The 21,122-nt window shown below is 39.8% G+C and overlaps 1 protein-coding gene and 2 long non-coding RNA genes across 5 annotated transcripts; 1 reads left to right on the top strand and 2 right to left on the bottom strand.

Annotated features, from left to right (window-relative positions):
- Nucleotides 1-236: 236 nt before the first annotated feature.
- On the top strand, nt 237-21,087 carry MMRN2 (multimerin 2). 3 transcript variants are annotated; one of them, XM_061373730.1, is made up of 7 exons: nt 237-737; nt 11,287-11,409; nt 12,623-12,729; nt 14,140-14,208; nt 15,455-15,628; nt 16,661-18,571; nt 19,612-21,087. In XM_061373730.1, the coding sequence occupies exons 1-7, from the start codon at nt 454-456 to the stop codon at nt 19,998-20,000; spliced, it is 3,057 nt and encodes a 1,018-aa protein (XP_061229714.1). In that variant the 5' UTR covers nt 237-453; the 3' UTR covers nt 20,001-21,087. The 3 variants fall into 3 exon arrangements, with proteins under 3 accessions (XP_061229714.1, XP_061229715.1, XP_061229716.1); XM_061373731.1 differs by lacking the exon at nt 15,455-15,628; XM_061373732.1 differs by lacking the exons at nt 237-737; nt 11,287-11,409 and adding an exon at nt 13,055-13,168 and having other exon boundaries at nt 12,636-12,729.
- On the bottom strand, nt 5,211-7,214 carry LOC133223266 (uncharacterized). Its single transcript, XR_009728511.1, has 3 exons — nt 7,150-7,214; nt 6,984-7,060; nt 5,211-5,382 (listed from the first exon to the last, which is right to left on the bottom strand). It is a non-coding gene; the product is annotated as an uncharacterized LOC133223266 (long non-coding RNA).
- On the bottom strand, nt 8,162-15,500 carry LOC133223220 (uncharacterized). Its single transcript, XR_009728492.1, has 3 exons — nt 15,392-15,500; nt 13,704-13,832; nt 8,162-8,450 (listed from the first exon to the last, which is right to left on the bottom strand). It is a non-coding gene; the product is annotated as an uncharacterized LOC133223220 (long non-coding RNA).
- Nucleotides 21,088-21,122: the final 35 nt, after the last annotated feature.

Below are 21,122 nucleotides of genomic sequence, written 5' to 3'. Positions count from 1 at the left end.
ACAGTTTCTGGCACCACAACATGAGTCTGCTACACCACTCAATATTTTCTTTCTTTCTTTTCCTTTCCTTTAAGCTAACATCCTTTTCCTGTGCCTGAGGGAGAAGGCAGTTGATAAAAGCTGAGTTCCTGTTCACAGATAAGTTTAGAAGGCAGCCAAGCTCAGAAGTTCCTTGAATAAACTATATTCCTACCACCTCTTTTTCCCCCCTCTGTCAGAGACGCTTGAGCCCCACACAGGAACCAGACTCACATTGTTCAATAGCCACGGACGTTTCCACAGTAGCTGGGAGGGTCAAAAGCTTTTTCCGCCCTTTGTTACTATTTTTTTTTTCCCTTCCTTCTTCCAACTTTCCAGTTAAAGAATATTGCTGGGGCATTCCTGAGTTAATCCCAGCTGAGCTTCAGAGAAGAGAACAAGAGACAGGTGTAACCAGGTGGGAAAAATCCCACCATGCTAGTGAAGCTTCTGATCCTCTGTAATACAATAGGATTGGCAAAGCTGGTCAAGCACTCAGACCATCATGGGTATCATGATGGTTCAGTGCACAGCTCACAGCCACAAATTCATGAGACCTCTGCATACCCCCAAAGGACTCCTCTGTCACAGGAGGAAGAAGGTTACTGGGAAGCAGAAGGGCTCAGGGAGGATGCTCAAGATTACTCGTCAAGTGTGATCTCCTCACATCAGGAAGAGAGAGAGGACTTGGAAGCTGTGAGCCCACAGTCCCGAAATGGGTGAGTACCCCAATATGTGTCTGTCTTCCACATAATAATAGCGCAATCCTGTCTAATACTGTATATATGCTGCTGATAAAGGACCATTTTCAATAGAAGTTTCTCATTAAAATATGTTAGATTTTAGGGATCAGTCTAACTCAAATAGGAGTGTAAATGTTTTAACTGAAACCAAAAGCTGAACTGCCTGAGAGGATGATACCACAGATGGGACCAGCTTTTTGCCTAGTCCAAAACAACAGCAGAATGGGGTTACGGGTCTGGACACACCTGGCCGATGTGAAGCCTCCTGTTTCTGTTGTAGCACCATAAAACCAACTTGCTATTTCTGGCAACGTAAAACTAGAAGTAATTGATTTACTGACTTTTCCTCATCACAAACTAATGATGATTATTTTTGCTGATCACAGCAATCTCTGCCCATCATTGGAACATGCTTGGCGGTAGACTTGGGCCTTGGTAATGGAGAAGAAAAGAGAATGGCAGGATATTAGCAAAATAAAAACAGTGAAGGGTAAATATAACAAAGTAAGGAATAATAAATAAGCATGAAAAATACTACAAATCCAACCTCCCCCACCTAAAGGTTTTCATGGTAGTGAAATGCTTCCCAGAGTAATGTATGGCCAACAAGTAGCCATCCTGAGTGGGAAAGTCATCTACTTCACTAGTAAGGTTTACAAACACTCCGATTTTTTAAGTTTTACAGGGCATGTAAGTAGGTCTCTAAATGTTTAAAACAGATGAAAACCAAGCAGGACAGTGAATGAATCTTTTATAGCCCTATTTGGGAGAGCTGAAAGAGCAGCACAGTGAGTACTGTTCACAGGTCAGCACTTTAGCACGCCCTGGTATTTTTTGCTTTAAATGCTCTTGAGAAGAAATAAAAGGGGAGATGTGAAGAGCCTGTAAAACCTTGCTCATGTTATGCTTCCCTTTCATGCAAACCAAAGTATACAATCTTGTTTCTAATCTCATCTACATGTAAAATTGAGGCCTCCCTCCTGCATATAGCATGGTGAGTGTGTTAAAACCCTGATGTCCTTCATACTACATCTTCCCACAAATCTGTACTGCTCACCATCAACCGTAAGTCATTTTCTAAAGCCTGTGAGTGTTGGCTTCCAGCTTCCTAATGGGTAGTGCTCGATAATGATATGCACTGTTAATTCACCAACTCTTGGTTAATGCATTTCAGAAACTGTCAGAGGAATGAAAACAAAGCCTAAGTGGTACTCTGGACTCCCATGTTACACTGCAAGGTGGTAATCATTTGCTGGTTGAAACGGTGAAAGCATTCTGAAAACTATAAGTACTATGAAAATTCAATGGTGTAAAAAGGTGCCTGTACAGGTCAGCAAGATGCTGCAACAGATTGTCCTAATAGGGATTTCTTTCTTTGCTACGTAAACTTGTTCAGCACCAGCTTGTTTAATCCATCTCAGCACCAGCTATTACTCATCCTAATTTCCTCCCAAGAAATACTTCCTCCTTTTATGGAAATAGTTTCATAATGAGTCAAAGTGTAATGTTCTTCCCAATTATAAAGCTATGCTGATGACTACAGGCAGTCAAAATCTTGCCTGGCAGTAGCTTCATAAAAAATAAATAATAACTTAATAAAAAGAGACAGCACAGCTCCCCTTGTAACTGCACTCTGGATTCTAAAAGGCGTTGCAATTGGTTGAAGCAAGCTACTTTCAGAGCCTGAAGTCCTCAAGTGCATGTGAGGTGCTCATGGCTGGAGCACTCTGCTAAGCATAGACAAGAAGTTGGTGTGAATCCGGTATTTCCTCCTTCCACAAGTGCGACACATGCCCTGGAAAAAAAAATAAATAAAAAATAATCAATGAACTGGGCTTGTATCTCTGAAAGAGGAGAGCAAGAAGAGAAGCATCAGGAGTTAATCAGGACTTAAGAGCTAGAAGGAAATAGAGACATGCCATAAAAAAGCCTGAAGTGGTGGCAAATTGTTTTCTGCAAAAGCTGTCCCACTTCTAGCTTGTCTTTCAAATGAGAAAATACTTTATTTTCAGAACTAGGGAAAAAAAAAAAAACCCAACCCCAAACCAAAGTCAATGGTAACTTTGTTTCTGAGACAAAATTTAGACTTCTATAATTTTCTAACAAAAATTATATGGGATGTGCTTTTTCCAACCTCTTGCTATTTCCCCTATGTATTAGGAATAATTGTTACAAAATATTCTTAGATTTTTGTTTTTACATTTAGAGTATTATGTTTTTTTACTGCAGTTATTTGAATAATTGAGGGCATTGTGAATAATATATGCAAGGTACTTAGAATTCTCTGGTTTCTGTTTCAACATGTAAGGTGAAATGACTCATTAGATCCCAGTGAAGTGCCTGGATATGTTACTTTAGTAATGAATTCATCTCACAATAACAAGATTATTTTAATAAGAGTTTTAAAATAAGAAAACCAGTAAGATCACTGGCCTTGGGGTGACTTTATTAAAAGGAAAAAAAAGAAGTGTGAATAATAATTCTTTTGTTTCAAATGTTCTTTAGAGGAAGAACTAGGTAACGGTTTAGTATCTCAGCTGCTGCTTGTATTTGAGCTAAAAGGAGCTCTGCACATTCAGAATGCACAAGTATTTGTTTATTTACAAAATCAAAACCATCAAAAGAGGTCAATTTTTCCAAAGGAAATCATCTTTTTTTTCTTTGCTGTCAAGCAGCTGTGCCTCATATGAGCTGATCAGTTTGACTTCAGATGTTTTATTCTATGGCTGAGATAAATGGATCCATGTGTACCCAAACTTTCAGAAGAATTAAAAAGGGAAATGAAAGCACAAGTATATGAAAAGATCTGTACTGTGTAATTGCTGGACTATATTAGCATTGGAAGAGGAAGAGTAAGAACAGTAACAATTGGTTCTGGGCTTCATAAATACTCAATGCATAATACCCAAAATAGATAATAAATACATTTTTAGTCTTCATTTCCCATACAAAACAGATTCCTAACGCAGAACATCATAGGAACTCTGTTGTTATTGGTGCCTTTCCTGCGTGTGGATACAGGCTGCTAAAATGAGGCTTGAAAAGCTGCCTGGGACATGGAAGTTCTAAAAGTGACCCAGTAAATATGAAATCAGAGTTTGCACTAGGTCATCATCTACTCCAATCCTTACCACTAGGGGTAACAGATTTAACTGCTGTCTGATTAAGTCATATTGAAAGGGATAATAAATATGCCAAGGAGATATTACACCATTATTGCTATGTTGACTGATGCTATGTGGATGACACACCTAAATAGCTTCATCATAAACTGACAACCCACCTTGGAGATTTTTTTTTTCCTTAGAGCTGCTTCTATCAAATACTTGGTAATGACACATGCATGAGCAAGGCATGGTGCTGAGCAGATGCTGAAGGAGGAATACATGTAAGCATACAGCTGCTGTGTGCCGCTGCTTAGGCTGTGTAATTTAGACATGGGCAGATAGAACCAGACAGTTCCATGCAGCCGTATGGGGGCCAAGATTATGGTGATCCAGCCTTTGAAAGGAAAGTTTCCTTGGTGCTGGAAATAGCACATCATCTTCTCTGTACCCTTCCTAGGAACTTCCCTCTGTTGATCCGAGATCCACAGAAAGACCTTTTCTATAATTACACTCAGAAGGGCCTGTTTCCTCTCCCTACAAACAGATTATTTCTCAAACCAGGTGATGCACTGAAACAGCATTAGTGGAGCACTGTAGCCTAAGGCTTGTACCATTTCTCAGCACTGAGCAGAGTTTAATCTAATCCATGTGCCCCCAACACCACGAACAGCCAGGCTGACAAATCAGATTGCATGCACTCAGTGTTCGTATTTCATACAAAAAAAAAAAAGAAAGGCAAATGAAGAATCTAAAAGGCGCAATCCCATCATATGCTAACTCTGACAGCAAAGCCCAAAGCTTCCCATAACCTCAGTTGGTTTGACCTGTCTGCCAAGTAACACTGTAAACCAGACCACTTGAGCATTCCACGTTAAAAATAATCTTAGCAAAAAGCAGGGGTTATTTTTAACATCCCCCCTCAGTAACCACACTGACAGAGCTGGTCCCAAACAGATGGCTCACCCAGCAAGGGAGAAATGGACTGTGCTGATGAAATGGGAAGGAGCAGAGCAACTAAGGCTTGTTTCCCCATCTCTAACAAAGTTTCACAGAACTTCACTGTCTTTTGAAAAGTGTAATCACTGCTGAGTAATTCCTGTTTTGGATTTGCCCTCCAGCTGGGTAGGTGGTTTAGTTTTCCTTCTTTCTCTTTAATCCAAAAACACACACTCTGTCATGCATCGGGATTTTTCTTACAATTATGATGTGTCTGTAAAACAAAATGGAAAAAACAAACCCCAAACCCTTCCCAAATCCCACCACTTGAACTGTAAAATAGAAAAGGCAGAAATCTCCAGTATAAGTAAACCCTTAATTGCATTAACATCTTTTAAGACTTGGACATACGATTCTGGAAGCCACCCTTGATTAGAGAAGATCTTCCTATGTCAGCCAGGTGTGCTGTTATCTCACTGAAACACACTTCTTCCTCTCATTTGGAACTGACACAGCCACAAAGCAGCAGGTCTCTTTTTGTGATTACTCAGGGTGTCAAAATACAGAACAACTAACCTCTGAAGTGTAAACGAGCAGAGAAAACCCAAATTAGTCTTATTCTAAGGAAGTCAGAACAATGTTCAGTCTTAATACCTTATTTTTTTTTCTCCACTTTTACAGGAAAATATCCATTGATTTAATTAAGGCCAGTTTCACACTGACTCATCTAATTCTTCAAAACTAGCTAGAGACTTTCTTAGGAAACATATGGGATATTGAAATTACTCAAAAGGGCGCAGAACATACGCTTAAAATAAAACGGGTTTGGATGAAATGCAGCTAAATGTGATCTTCAGCCCCTGACATCCTGCAAACTAGTGGCCACTGCGTGCTCAACAATAGCTTTCGCAGTACCAAGCACATTAATGGAAGCAATGGCTTCCAATCAAAGTTAGACACTTAGCTGCTTTCAGGACTTCAGGAAATTTACTGATATTGACTCTTGTTGAGCTGCACAGCTGCAGGTAGAATGGTTCTCTATTAGTATGTTTGATGCAAATCACACAGCTTCATTGAAAGGAATTATAGAACCCTCTGGGCCCAAAGGATTACTTTACAGCTCATTAGTGCAAACTGCAGCAATTAATTCTTTCCCCATATAGCAAGGGATCTTGTTTCAGCATACCCACAGAACTACGATCAGCATTATTAGCACGTGGATCCAATGCCTTCCTACTTGTGTGAGTCAATACTTCTTGAATAAGTGATCTGTGACTAAGCCCGAGTAAAACTACATTCACACCCAAAACACAATCAGGGCAAACCTTGGTGCACATTGTCTGCACCCTGAGTGCATGCTGGCGGGGAAGCTTGTGTTCCCATGCTGTTTTTAACCTGCTGGCATCAGCACAGTAGGTGGCCACTGGCTGTGATTCCTGCTTGAAGACAAGGTCCAACAAAGGAGTGGGTGCACTATACTAGGGATGAACTGAAGTCTGCAGGAAGCAAAAGATTAAATCAAAGCATAAGCTTCCCTCTGAAAGGTCTATAGAGTTTCTGTTATGAGGAGGAATATATAAATGAGGTAATGGCTGTGGATGCTTTGTGAAGAGGAAAAACTGCTTTGCATTTATTTCTCTGCAGTAGCTGGTACAACAGTTGGATTTGGCCCAAAACCAGGTCCCAGCCAAGCCTGCTTTCCCTTGAGCTCCTGCTCCCAGTGGGGATCCAGGTTCAGGACTGGGTTTTCGGAAAGGTTTGCTTCACTAAGTTTTTAGGACATTCTGCAGGATAAGTCCCAGCTGGTAACAGACTAACTGGCACTATTGTTGGAATAGAAGTGGCACTGACCCAGCATTACTCAAGGATCTGGAAGACTTCCAGCACTGTATTGAAATCCACATTTGAAACTACCACTGGAACTCTTTTCAGCCCAGCTTGTCAAGGTAAAGTGCAAAACAATCAGTCTGGTTAAACCCCTGTGAAAAGCAGGGCGGTTTGGGAGATGCGTCCCAGGAAGATCCCAGACCCTGCCTGAGCAGGAGCTCTTCTCATCCCTAAGGGAAAGAAAAAAAATATGATAAATACAAGAGTTTCTGCTGTTTAACTGCAATACAGGGCTGCTGGCTGCTTAGCAAGAGCTGGAGAATTCACTGACTGACCACCAGCAATCGCTCACTGTCTGCTAATTAAAAACCCAATGGCACACTGTGTTCCCTGAGAGAGCCAGCACCTTCTTCAACAGCTGAACACCTCCTGCGTTCCACAATGAATAAAAAGATACTACTGTTTTAAAACTGACATGCACAATCCTGGTTTAGATTAATTTATATGCAGTATTCTACCTGTTCCACTGAAGATGCTTTTTCTTATCAGTGAGAATTTTGTATGGTGGGAAAAACAGAACACATTATTCCTCACTTAAAGCCTCATTCTTTTTTTTTCTGCTTCAACTGATATAAATCAGGAGTCAGTCTGTACAGATCAATGGAAAACCACTCATTTAAATTAGTAGAACAGAGTCCTCTACTGTCATCTTGTAGCATGTTTAAGCAGCAATTAATTGCTTATCTGGTGCCTTTTGTGCTGTATGGAAAAGTGCTACGGACCTGAAAAATTTTGCATGGCCAGTGGTGCACATGCACAGGAATGGCTGGACAGGACTTTTCAAAGTAATTATAGAAACTGGTTTCCTTGAGAATAGAAACATGAGGAAACTGTTGTGAAGGACAACTCAGTTGCACTAGTACAGCCAAAGGAGTAACAAAGCTTATGGAAAAACAATGTCCTGAAGGTTTTATTCAGGCAAGAATTCCACTGACCTAGGAAGTGTCTAAAATTATACACTGCAGTGTCAATTATGAGAACATGTAACTAAGAAAAATAAAGTATGTAAGTACCTAAGCCGAGCTGGGGGGCATTACTCACATTCACCCTCATGATGCAACTGTTAGTGTAGCAGTATATGTAAAAAAAAAAGTCTGTCTCATATTCATCTGAGCAGAGCAATAATTGCTGCAGATCAGCCATCTTGCTGTACCTCCCGATTCTGTGGGTTTGTTTGCTATAAGGTGGTCTAGCTAAATCCTAGAATCAGACATAGAACTGTCTGCATTTTGCTACATTTTAGTAAAAGCGTAAGTATTCTCCAAAATAAGAAAAAAAAATAAATTATGAGGTTTTTGCTTAAAGATCTTAAAGGTTCAAACAAAAGGAGCTTGAGCTAACATAAATTTGCTGAATCTTATTTAAATACAGAGTGCTTTGTCATCGGATGTGTTTTAACCTCAGACAGAAGAATACATTTGCTTCAAAATATGGCAGAAGTGGATAGATGCATGTGAGGACTCTATTAGAATATAGCCTTGGAAAAACTCCATGTAGGCTAGCAAATAAAATTATTCAGATACTTTTTTCATTTGCTTGGAACATAAAACAGGAAAAGCAACTGAACAAATGAAACATCTGTAGCCCTGATTTTGCTAGGGTTCCCTCAAGTGTTGGTTGCTCTAGCTTGCAGTATTGTGATAAACTTTACCATTCACCAGACTGGAAAGAAATTGCTCTCACACAAAATCTCCTCACACGAGCAATTTCTTTCTACTCCTCTCTCTCCTTGGCAGCAGAAGCTTGAATCCAAAGGAAACTGTGTTAGAGAGAATAAAAGCAGAGTGTGTTAAGTTGGTTATATATTCAGTGAATGAAACGACATAATTACAAAGAGGGGGAAAAGAATACAGAAGCAGAACACAAAGCTGCTGTGTTCCAGAAACCAGCTGAATAAAGTGCTATTTGTTAAAGAGCAGCTCTTTGTAACTTCATAGCCTGGTTCAGAGCCCACTGGTGCCAGAGAAGAGCTCCTGCTCACCTCACTGAACTTTAGATCAAGGCTTTCTCAGTTTTTAGAGTGTTTCAGTTAACATTAAAGAAGGATATATTTTTCCTCAAGGTTCATACAGTTCAGGAATATTTTTAGTTACAGATAGTGAAGTTTCTTTAAAGGAAACAACTGACAAGATGTGCAAAAAATACTGCAATAAAAGTTTCATCTTTGGGCACATGTATCTATATTGCAGGTCATTACAGATGGGAAAGATAGCCCTTATTTACTTAATTGATGAAAGAATAAATCTTTATAAGCATCATGGAACTCAAACCCCTACAGGTTTTTGTGATTAAAACCTAAGTATGAAATTATACAGCACTTCAGCTGCACAAATAAGCTTTTAAAAGATCAAGTGAGAGAGAAATAGTGAGCAAAATGGAGATGAAGAAATGCAGCCACTGTTAAAGGAAGATTTTATTGAGTGGCCATCAAATTCCCCTTTTTTCATGCTATTCATTCTGCATAATGCTAATAACTTCCAAAGTAGGCATCAAGTTGGGGTCAACCATTGATTCAATTTCTGAAATAACCCCTTTCTTACAAGTGGGAAGCCCACCAGGTATCTCCAACACATTAATAGGTTTTGAAAAGGAATCCTCGTATTTTCTATTAAATGTGTGCGCACATTTACATGTGCAATACAGCGAAAGTACTCACCGTCACATGATGCCATATTCTTGCTCACACACGTGTTGATGCATGTAAACATTTTGTTTAGATTTGTATGGCTTGCATGACTCAAAGGACTTGTTTGGGAACTCTGTATGGTGGGAAAAACAAATCAGTCCAGATAATGATTCATGGGGCGTGGACTGTTTTCATTTGGAAAGAACAAAACACTAAAGCCAAAGAATCCTATTTTAAAAGGAGGTTTCCACACTGAATGCAGTCTCCTGCCTGGATCTGGCAGGCATCCCGGGGGCAGACCCAAGATACTGCAGTTAGTGACAATGCTAGCGACCTCCAGCAGCAGCACCCTTTATTTCCCCAGAAAGCTGAGATGATTTGAGGGGGAAAAGCCACTCCCAGCTATGGCTTGCTCAGCCCATGAGCCCAAATAGAAGCACAAATCAGGCCTCTGATTCAGAGTTATTCATTTTACACCAACCACTGAAAAGTGATGCAGCCTTATAAAGGCTGGTGGGCAGGCAGATGTCAGCCAGAGCATGTGTGTTGGTCTGCTTGCTGTAAGTGAATCACCCAGTGATGCAAGCAGAGTGTTTGACCCCTTAAGAGTAATGATTTAATAAAAAATAAGAGTATTTCCTAAGAGTTCAGCCCCGTAGGAAACAAGACTCCCCTTGATAACAGGCACAAAAATTCCCCCAGACCCTTGCAAAGGCCTTAAAACTACAGCTCATCAAAAAAAGCCGTAGTTCTGGCTTAAAATCACAACAAAGGCTGCAGCAGCCTGCTTTCCTGTTCAGCTTTCCCAGCACCACAGCTTTTGCCAGATTCCTGTCCCTGCTTCTCAGAGGTGGAGAGTTTTGCTTGCGTGAGTATTTGCTGAAATCGCAATCACATTCTCCTTAAAAAACGGGGGAGCAAAACAGGCTGTCTACGGCCCTGGTCACCCAAGCTGTCTGCTCTTTACTCCTGATGTTTCCAGCATCCTTGCAGCTTCTTCCCCTTCTTCTGGCCACTCGGCCGCTGGGACTGCAGCTTCTGCTTTTGTGTGGGACTCAGTTCCCCATTGTTTCTGCAACTCTCTGAGGGGCAAAATTTTCCATATATGCTGATTATCAGAGATCTGGTTCCTGTATTCCCATTTAAAAATATACTGCCTGAAGTTCAGCTGTTCCCATTATAGTTATTACTCCTCACTTCCTGTAACTTCTGACTCTGGATTTTAACCATCAAACTTCAACCAACAGTACACACTAACATGTACTTTAAACTCTTGAAAAGGAAGAGGCTCCCCTACACTCTGGGATTAATAGACACCTACGTAATTCTGACTTGGAAAATTTACCATGATGGTAAAACCCACTTGTCCTGGTTAGAAGTATAAAGCTAACACCCAAGAAAACACCTCTCATTTTTCCAACATAATTTTCTTGCAGGTTATGGCAGAAGTTATTTCAAAGCTAGTCTAATTAATAAAAATCCAATCAATTACTATATTACCTTGAAGAATTCAGATTTAGGAAGACACTGATTATTAACGGAGTTTACGTTGCATTAAGTTTTCAGAAGCAGTCTGCCTCAACCTGATGAGTCACTCATTAGGCATCTGAAATGGCAACACACCGAGAAAGCCAATTTGACATTTAAAGTGACATTAACCTGCAGGTTATCATGAGTTGGAAATTTCTCCTGCTAAATGAAAGGCCTGGAAATGGAACTAATGCATCAAAGTTCAAACAATCAACCCTTCTTAACAAACTCAGATAAAAATCCCAAGGGAAAACAAATGAGCTGGGAGTGGAGGGAGAAGCTAGCAAGCATTTTCCACTTTCCTAATCATCCAGCTGAAAAAAATAATAATAAAACAAATAGAAGGCCTTTCCTCATCCCATTCTTCCTTGGCACAGTTACAAGAAGCGACTTAGAAAGACCTACTTCACACTCCTTTCTCATGTCTTTTTCCTACTAGGAACTGGTGTTCCTTCATGCAGTCCCGGCTGGTAACATACATAGAAGCCTGCATGAAGGAGAAGTACATTGTCAACTCCCAACAGCCCTGTCCAAATGGAGCACCAGACTGCCAGAAGATCATGTAAGCATCCTAAATAAAACCACTGAAGAAAAATGGAATTTTCTCTGAAGTATCTAGATAATATTTTCAAAAGTATTAAATGACACATTTTAAAAAGAATTAATGCATCAACTCAGTTTAATACCAAACTGACATAGGGTATGGTTTATGCACCTAAGGTGATCAGGCATTTAAGCAACCAGGGAGAGCAACTGTCTTTGCAAGCCACCAAGTACAGGACTAAAAGGTGATTAAGTGATTATTTTCAAATCTTCCCACGTTTATTCAGAAAAAAACAAAGACCATAGCTTTTTCATGATTTTCAGGTCATAATACACAGACACACCTTAAAAAGGTCTCTGCCTGGGGCCACCAGTGAGACCACTTATGACAGGAGGTAGAGATGTATGACTGCCCATGTACTTACTCTTCTCTCAGCAGGACTGGCTGCCAGAAGAGTACTGCTGAAGGCCCATAGTGTACCATAAGGCACCAGAACTGGCACATTTATAAAGTTGAGAGACATTGACTTCCAACATACTTCTGAAATGAACTAATATTTAATACTCACCTACATGCCTTTATAGTTACTTGATTGCAAAAACGCTTTTGTTATTTAATACAATTCATTTCTCTATCTCTGAATGAAAGAAGAAAGTTTCATGACTATTTCTAGTTGAGTTTATAACAAATCTATCTTCCTTGGGACCACTGACATTTTGGAATATTTGTTTCAAAAGAAAACTTTCTCTACAACTCAACAGAACATTACAAAAGTTCAAGCTCAGTCCAAAACTATCACAATAAATATTAGAGTTGCTTTCCTGATAGCTACATAATTTTTCCATCTGTGACATTTTTCAGACTTGTGACAGATCAGTGCCAACACGTTTGGAAAAAAATGTCTGCTGAAGAACAATAAAGCCCGAGGCAGACCACTGGAGCCCTGTTTGCTGAATAGCAGTTATATTATGTGTGCAAGTAAGAATGTGCACACACTGCCTGTTGTAATCCTGAAAAACAATCTTATGTAGGGGAAAAAAATTGCTGTGGACTGCCCCAATGTTTTCCTAAGCAGCAGTGATAAATTTTATGTCAAATTTCTTAACTCTGTTCTGCATTAGTCACCTAGGACACACTTGGCAGCAGGCTGCTGCTACAGTCAGTGAATTTACCTTGAGTGATGCTAGCTGAAAATTACTTGCAATCTAATGCCCAGACCCTTAATCCCCAGGTACAGGACAGCTCTGAAGCCAGTCTATCAAGTGAAACAGAAGGTTTTGAAGTCTTTGCAGTGGAAATGCTGCCCTGGATTTATTGGCAAGGAGTGTGAACAGCATGGTAAGGAAAGCTAGAGAACAAGTGTGAGAAGCAATGACTAAATGTGAGTCACAGTGGCAAGAAATGTTAGCTATTTGTTTTTGGATTTTCGGGTATTTTTGAGAATCAATGCCTTATTTTCTTTGGGCTGCTCTGCCCCAAATCACTGATACCTTGAAACAAGTAGTTGTAATTAGCTGCAATTAGAAGCTAATAGCATTAGCAATTTACTCTTCTCTTAGTCCACCTTTGTAATCTTTACACGTAGAGAGAGGTATTCATTTGTGGGGGGTGGGCAGGGGTGCCTGTCAGATGTACAAGTCCATCTAGGAATCCCTAATTCCAGGTAGAAACTGGTGACATCAGAAAGCAACTCTAGGATGTGAAATACCCCCACGGTCAGTTTACAGGATGAAGTCATCTGGCTGGGGAAACTACAGTGCATCCAAGTTCAAACAAGGTAGGCAGCACTCACTCTCCAGCCTGCCTTGCTGCCTCCTTTCTGCTTACCCTGGCTGCACAGATACGAGCTCCTAAGATGGGGAGCAGCTCTACAACACAAGAAGAGAGTCCAGGCCGTTATTTCCATGGAAGCTCTAGCACTAGCCCTTTTACATAATAAATTACTACAACTGTTTGCACTGTTGAATAATGATGTATGCAGCTGCTAAGTAAAAGAGAAGCAAGACAGTTTGGTTTGGAAAATGGAGTGCTTCACGGCATTGGCTGAATTTAGCAAATGATACTCAAAAAATGGAAAGAGCATTTAAAGGGATTAAAAGTAATTCCCTCCAGCAATTAAGGAAACGATAACAAAAAAGGCAAACATCTGTGTGAAAGTTTTCACACAATCTATGTCTAATTCACCTGCAAACTCCACAGATAAAATGGGAGTGCCTGCTTTTATCTCTGTAGGTTTAGCTTTCCTTCACAGACAGCTTTTATTTGTACAGACCCCAGCCTGACCTCCATTTATGAAGTTGGAAAAATATTACCCAACGCAATGCTTCCAGTTTAGTCTCTCCTTTGTTACACTCACTGAACAAAACCAGCTGCTCCATCTTTATCTCCTCATTTGTTCAGCATCACTCACTGTGGCTGGTGCCACTAGAACGGTCAGGTAACTGGAAAAGCAAAGCACCTATTTTCCATAGACTTCTTGGGAGCAATAACTTGGCATGAGTTTAAAAAAAAAACCAGGCCTACTCTACTACATCATATTACCATTTATGCAATGTTGTACGCTGGTGGTGTACTGCAAGCAAAGTAAACTCCCCAGACAAGATGCTCTTTCCTTAAGAAACCTGCAACACAGAAGCTTATCTCCACATCAGTTACACTACACATAAAATTGCCCTGCATTGCCTTGCTAAACGGTAGTAGTTTCTGCATCTAAAATATTTTCACAGGTTTATTCCATCTCAATTGCAGATCCTAATTTTATTCTGGTGCCAGGAAATCAAACTCAAGAACAGCAAGAAGAGGAGTTCCCAAACCACAGTATGTGCTTCAAGTTATTTTGCTTGCCATTTTTTTACCTCTCAGTCACTGATCAGGAAAACATGTATTTTTTATCTGCAATTTGAATACGATAAACTATGAACAGTATCTCTAATGAAAGCATTATTTGGGAAAGCTTTGACACAACTACATTTTTGGGCATAAATAACAGCTTTTGCTGTAACACTACATGGATGCTCTTGAGAAAGCATCCAAAAGTTTCAACATTGTATGCTGGCTGCTCATCACTGATAATACCTAGTGAGAATGCCAGCTGGTATAGAGCGTGAAACCTTCTAATGGCATGGATGTTTAACCCCTTGCTCTGTGAAGCAGGTTCACAAGAAAGCACGCCATGCTCTGTGGTCTAACAGGTCAACAATCTATTCAAAATGCTACTTGAGCGAGCTTTGAGATTATTACTATTATAAGGTACTGTCAATTCATATGCCAGGCATTGGAATACTCCTACCAATCTAAGTATCCAAGAAGGACCTTTCCTTCTGTCTGGGAAATGGTGTGGTTTGCAGTGCTATTAAGTATCTTCTAGCAAATTATCTTTAGGGTAGCATTGCAGCTCTGAAAAAGACTCCTGTACATTACACTCTCAGCACTGTGTGAATGAGCAGTTGCTTTACACAAGTTACAAACATTAAAGGTCATGGGTAACCATGGTGGTTAAGCTGCCCCCAGTTTGGCACAGCTGGAATATACCATTTTTCTGCAATTCTCAGTGTACACTTTGAAATCTAAATTAGCAGTTATTTATTTAAAATAATATCAGTTACAGGGCACCTCAGTAAGAGTCAGCTATGACACTTATACCCTATGCTTCTGATTCCTTAGTGGAACACCTCAATTACTCTTTCATCCTCTCCTTTTATCCTGGGTTGTTAAACTTTGCTTTCCTTTCAGTCAACGCTTGAAAGGAGTTATTACTCCACACGTTTTTATGGCATGGGGAGATTTTTAATGAAGAGCATTTTACTGCCATCATGGCTAGTGTGGCTTAAGTTCTCCCACTGATATTTAAATAAATTAGGTTTTCACACCTGTTGGGGAAAAAAAAGTTTTGCAAAGATATCACGAGTTAAAGTGCTATAAATCAACAACCCCCTAAAGGTCAGTGTAAGTTTTCAGAGCAGAAAGTACACGGGTGTTCTCAGAGGTCTTGTAGGAGTACCTATCCTGTCGCCTGGTCGCTGCACTCGGTTGCATGACTTTGTTTTTTTAATCTTGTGATTAGTGCCAACATCAGTGGATTCAAGAGAAATGTTGGAAGTCATTCAAAATCATGAGGCTTTACTGGATGATCTTCAAAGTGATATTCATCAAGCAGTCAGCAACTTAGGTGATTTACAGAGAATATTTGAAAACAACGGTACAAGCATGGTGTTAGAAGTGAACCAGAGCAATTCAGGTGAGAGGTCTGATGCAGCCTGCCAGTAGGCCCTACAAAGGCATACAGATTGGAAAGAAAACTTGAAAATCAAACTACCCTATGATATTCCTTGGTCTGCTGGTTGCTTCTAAAAAGAGGAAAAAGAAAAAAAGGAAAGGTGCAATCCCCATATGAATGAATGAAATAAATTTGATAATGAAATGGGAAATGAAATGAAAGGCAGATTTGTTTGCGCTTTCCTGGATTTCAGAATACACCTTAACCACAGAATAAAGACATTGCTTATACTTAAAATCAGCTAGCTTACTGTTCTGCTTCTGTGGCTTCTTTCAGGGGGATACAGAGTTTACAGTTGGGTTTTGTTCTGTTTTCATACTCATGCTGTGCGGAATATCAGACTAGTGTATGTAAAAAAATGTAACATTCAATCCTTCACTGGACCCTTATTCCCGCTGTATACCGGAGTGGGGAAAAAAGAGCCAATTTGACCTACTAATATGAGCCACTGGCTGGCAGAAACATTTTCTAATGATGCAGACTATTGTCATCAGTCAATTTCAAGGCACTCAAGTTTGAACATTAAAGTCAGAAATCCAGCCTTATTGTAATTCACACCTAGTACAGATGCTTCACAGATTTTTCAAGTTACTTAGTCCTGATCTGGAATATTCAGCTCTTAAGATGCTAGATAACTTTGTGAAGCACTACCTTACAGCAAGCATCAGAAAAAGCACAACATTATGAAGCAGTCAAATAAGCAAGAGCCTACCACTTACAAAACTGCTTGTCCGGGGGTTTGAAATGCAGTATTTTTATGACTTAAATGGGGCAGTCAATATGTACCTAAGGTATTGTCTGCAGACTCCATGTCTTCACAGTAACCTTGATTTAGAATTAGGCTATTTTTGCAATTATCAGAATTTGGTCAGCAAGATGCCAGTTACTATAGAAAAACACATACCTGAGTTACCCTTGTCAGATTAAGATGTGTTCCAAAAGCAGAATGTAAACTTTGCTATTTCTTTTTTTTTTTGTAACCTGTGTTAACAGATCCACAGGAAAGGCTCCTGCAGCAAGTCATATTTCCCCATGTGGAGAATTTTCTAAGGAAACATTTTAACCCAATGTGGGCAAGCTTCAACAGAAGCTTACAGAACCTCTCAAACATGGTCAGAAACCTGTCCCATGATGTTGAAGCCAACAAGCAAAGCATAGAAAGATTCCAAGAGAGCACTGTGCCCAAGAAGGAATTCCAGGAGCTGGGAACTAAGTTTGAATCAAAAGTCCAAGAAAATGTAGTGAAAGTTGATCAGGTGAAAAGAGATATAGAGAGCCATTTGCAAAGGCAGCAGGCTAGTATTCACTATAACCTCACCATGATCAAGGCAGATACGGACACAAAGCTCAAGAAATTTCACAAGACACAGCAGTCCCATTTCTTAGCTTTAAACAACAGCATGGAAAGCATGAAACAAGAGCAAAGCAATCTTGAAAATAAATTTGAGACTTTGAAAAAAAATTTAACAGAACTCTCCTCACATCATGGTCCCAAAGATGAAAATACCCAGTTAAGCATCAGACAAATAAATGAGATCCTGACAGGGCATGCAAAGCAGCTTAAAGAACTTTACATGGAGTCAGATGTGGCTTTTCAGAATATTGCAGTTTTAGAGAGGTGGTTTAAGGAGTTAAAAAAAAATATATCTAAGTATAGACCAGAAGATGTTATAATAACTTTAACGGAGAAATCAGTTATTATGGAAGAAAACAAAGCAGCCATGGAAAGGCAGATATCAGAGCTCAACTATACTCTCTCAAATCTTCGTGAAAACTATTCAGATCTGCTGAGGTACATGGAAGAATGTAACTGCCAAAGAGTATCTTCTGACACTGATATACTGGAGGGAGACTTAAATAATATCACTTATTCCCTTGAAGGCACCCAATCAAACTTGAAGGACATGAAGCAGTTAGAGTCAGTGTTCAGAGATCTCTTGAGGAATGAAATTGAGGAGTTCTCCTCAGCTTTTCCATCTATCTATCAGTCCCTTAATCTCCGTCAAGAAGAAAACAGACAGCTTCAGTCACAAGTTACAGCTGTTTCAGAAGACATAGGCTTCTTGAAGAAAAAAGATGCAGAAATTCATCAGCACATCAAGTATCTCAACAGTTCTTTTGGCTCCCTTCTGGAAGATGCCATGAGGCACGAAGCAGCACTGGAGGGTTTACTGGGGGAAGAATTTATGGAAGTCTTGTTTGAAGAAGATCCTAGTATCCTAATATCGTCAGTATTTCAGCTGCAAGAATCTCTCAGACATATCTCAGGTAAACTCCAAGAACAAAATGTGACTTTGGAATCACTTATAAAGAGACTTCACCATTTGGAGAGAGGTCAACAGAATAATCATGCTGGCCATACACCTTCTAAGCATCCCAAAGAAGAAACACAAACATCCCCTACTCTAGATGAAGCTAGTAGTCATCACAGCATCCTAGAACATATGGAACCTAACTATGAGGCTGCCAAAGACGACTCCTTGGATGGCTCAGCTTATAATGATATCATGACCCTGAAGAATGATATCAAACACCTGAGCCTGGCAATCAAGAGGCATGAATCCATAAGTGACATGAATCTCTGCTGCAATCATACAATAACTAATGTAATTGAACCACTCAACATTTCTGTGGAAATCCTCTCAGCAGATTTAGCAACCACTAAGCAGAAGCTGGAGGAACATCTGCTGATTTTTAAAAAGCTGTTTGGAAGGGATGAAGAATTAGTTGCCTCAAATATAAGTCTGGATGTTACAAAGATTCAGTCAATGCTGACCAGAAGAGTGAGAAAGCAACAGAAAGGTCAAGACAAGCAAAGAGACAAGAAAAAGCCTGAGAAACACAGAGAAAATGCACAAATGATAACTGGAAGAAATACAGTGCAGACAGAACTTTTGGGAAAAGGTGGGCTCTTTTCTTTCACCTCTTCATGTGCAGGTCTAGCTGTTTTCTGGGCCTTGCTGCAGGCTCCACACACACAGCTTATTAGTTTTAAGGCCTGACAGATATCCTGTGGGATGCTGGAGGGAGAAATTCTGACATTATTGACATCCTCCCCTCCATCAAAATAAGCCACTTGAGCGAAAACCAAGCTGATACACTGCTGCACTTTGAGGTCAATAAAATCACACCCATTATAGCTGCTGGGAAACTGGCCTTGAACTGATTCAACTTTAGATGCTCAAAACACAAAGTCTGTTTGTAGATGCTCATGTTAATGTAGTAGCAGCTTTCTCTTTTGAAGCTGGTGGGAAGTGCTAGGCTTCCTAGTCTTGCTTCTTTTTCCTGTTATTTGAGTCTGGAAGGAGTGTACTCAAAAAGCTAAAACCTTCCTAATGATGACAATTACATTAATTCGCACAAGTAGAACAGGGAGGACTGACTAGACAACACACTCTCTTACAGCTAAGCTTTAGAGAAAAGTTTTCAGCTTATACTTCTGGCCAGTTCCCTTTCCCTGTAAATATGTGGCCATCAGCACCTGGGAATTACAACCACCAGTCTTAGCACTGGCTTTTACAATTGTAGCCCTTGTTATGGACATAAAACCATAGAGCAAATATCAGCCCCTTTAGGCATCTGTGCTCCAAAACTGCAGCTGAGACTGAATAAGCAGAGAACGTATTTCTAACTCACTCTCTTCTAGGACGTCCAAAAAAAAAAAAAAAAAAAAAATATATTATATTATATATATATATATAGTGCTTCCCCCCTCCCCTCTACCCTGGATGATCTCAGCCCTGTACTTTTCCAAGACTAGTGGTTCAGGTATTTCCAGGGAACCATTTGATCTCATCCCAGGCACATAGCCACTTCAAACATTTCGCTTTGTAAAGCAGCATACAGAGATCAGGCTTGACAGGGCTTCAACTTATCTCCCACCACTGTTGCTCCCAGGGAAAGAAGTGTTCACTGCTAAAATCCTGTTCCTCTTTCTTTTACAGACTCATTGGTGGCATTCCACGTGGGATTCTCAGAAGCAAAGGATACAGAAAAAACTCTGAAGTTCAATGAAACTTACCTCAATTATGGAAACAGCTATTTCCCTGAACATGGCTACTTTAAAGCTCCACATAAAGGTGTCTACCTGTTTGTCATCTCTGTGGAGTTTAGTTCAGGATCAGCATTAGGACAACTTTCCTTTAGCAGTGGGTACAAAAGACCTCTCTCAAGTAACCAGAGGAAAACAGCAAATGGGAACACCATGACTACTTTTGCTATGGCAGAAATGGAGAAGGGGGAGAAAGTATGCTTTGAATTGCTGCAGGGCTCTGTAGTGAAACGGAGTCCACCGGGGACAACAATGGGTGGTTTCCTAATATTTAAAACTTGAATAGTGACATTTTGTTTTATTGGTATCTTTCCATAGATGCAATGGATCAATTCACTATTGCTTCATCTGTGATGCATTCAATCCTACCGCATGTGTTTAAACATAGCATTACCTTAGATTTGTCTTCATGCTTCTTTTCTGGAAGTGTTTGGCTTTTGATTAGTTGCTTATGAGCAGCAATGGGATTTTCTTTCAAGTGATAAGCTAATGGTTTGAACTCCAAATATATCAGCACAAACATTCCCAAATCCTTCCACTGTGAGAATTTCACCTAAGTAGAAAAGATGTTTTGTGGGATTTTCTTCACTTACAACACAAATAGTTTCTCCTTTCCCCTGGCAAAAGAATATCCTCCCATGGTAAACACCCTCACCACTGGCAAGGACAAGATTTTTAGAAAGGACTGTATGTATGAACTCTCATATTTAGTGAACAGTAGCTCAAAACCAAGAAGCCAGGACAATTTCACCTTTTAGTGCTCTGGGGACCACAGGCAGTCATGGATTGTCTTGGAAACTTCTGCTACTTACTCCAATTCAATGTTTCAATTTGATGTTCTGTGCACAAGAACATTAACAGATGCCCAGCAAACCCAGTTAAGATGCACCCTATGCTAGTATTTGTAAGCAAGAATCTTAGAGATGCCACAGTCTTTTTGCTTCCGGCCTGTGCTGTAGTTCAACTACACTGTAAAAAAGTAATAGTAATACAACAGTGTTAAGATTAATTACATCTACACGCAGACATCAGGAAAATGTCAACAATATTAAAAAACATTGTTGAAAATGCAGTTTGTTTCTAAAGATGAATCTGGAGAAATAGAATTCATTTAGCCCAGAATTCAGCATATAGTTCAGTTTAAACCCAAGCAAACAAGCGAATAAAACTAGCAGTGAAAAGGCAAGCTCTCTGGTCTGCTGTCATTGTTGAATATAAATTAAATTTATAATTAAAATAAACCAAATAGCAGAATTCCTGAACTGTGGAATTCTTTGAATTTCCAAAATCTCAAGATTACCAGGTCTGGTCATGTGCTTAACTTTTCTTCTGACAAATAAAATCTCCAAAAGGCTTTCATTTTAAAGAAGTTCAGTTATTTTGGTATTTTTCCCTGCCTATCCT

The sequence above is a fragment of the Neopsephotus bourkii genome, unplaced genomic scaffold (assembly GCF_033783945.1).
Source record: "Neopsephotus bourkii isolate Nb327-2 ecotype Australia unplaced genomic scaffold, CSIRO-AGI_Nbou_v1 NB_1634, whole genome shotgun sequence".
NCBI lineage: Eukaryota > Metazoa > Chordata > Aves > Psittaciformes > Psittacidae > Neopsephotus > Neopsephotus bourkii.
This window is presented reverse-complemented; position numbering and strand designations above follow the sequence as displayed.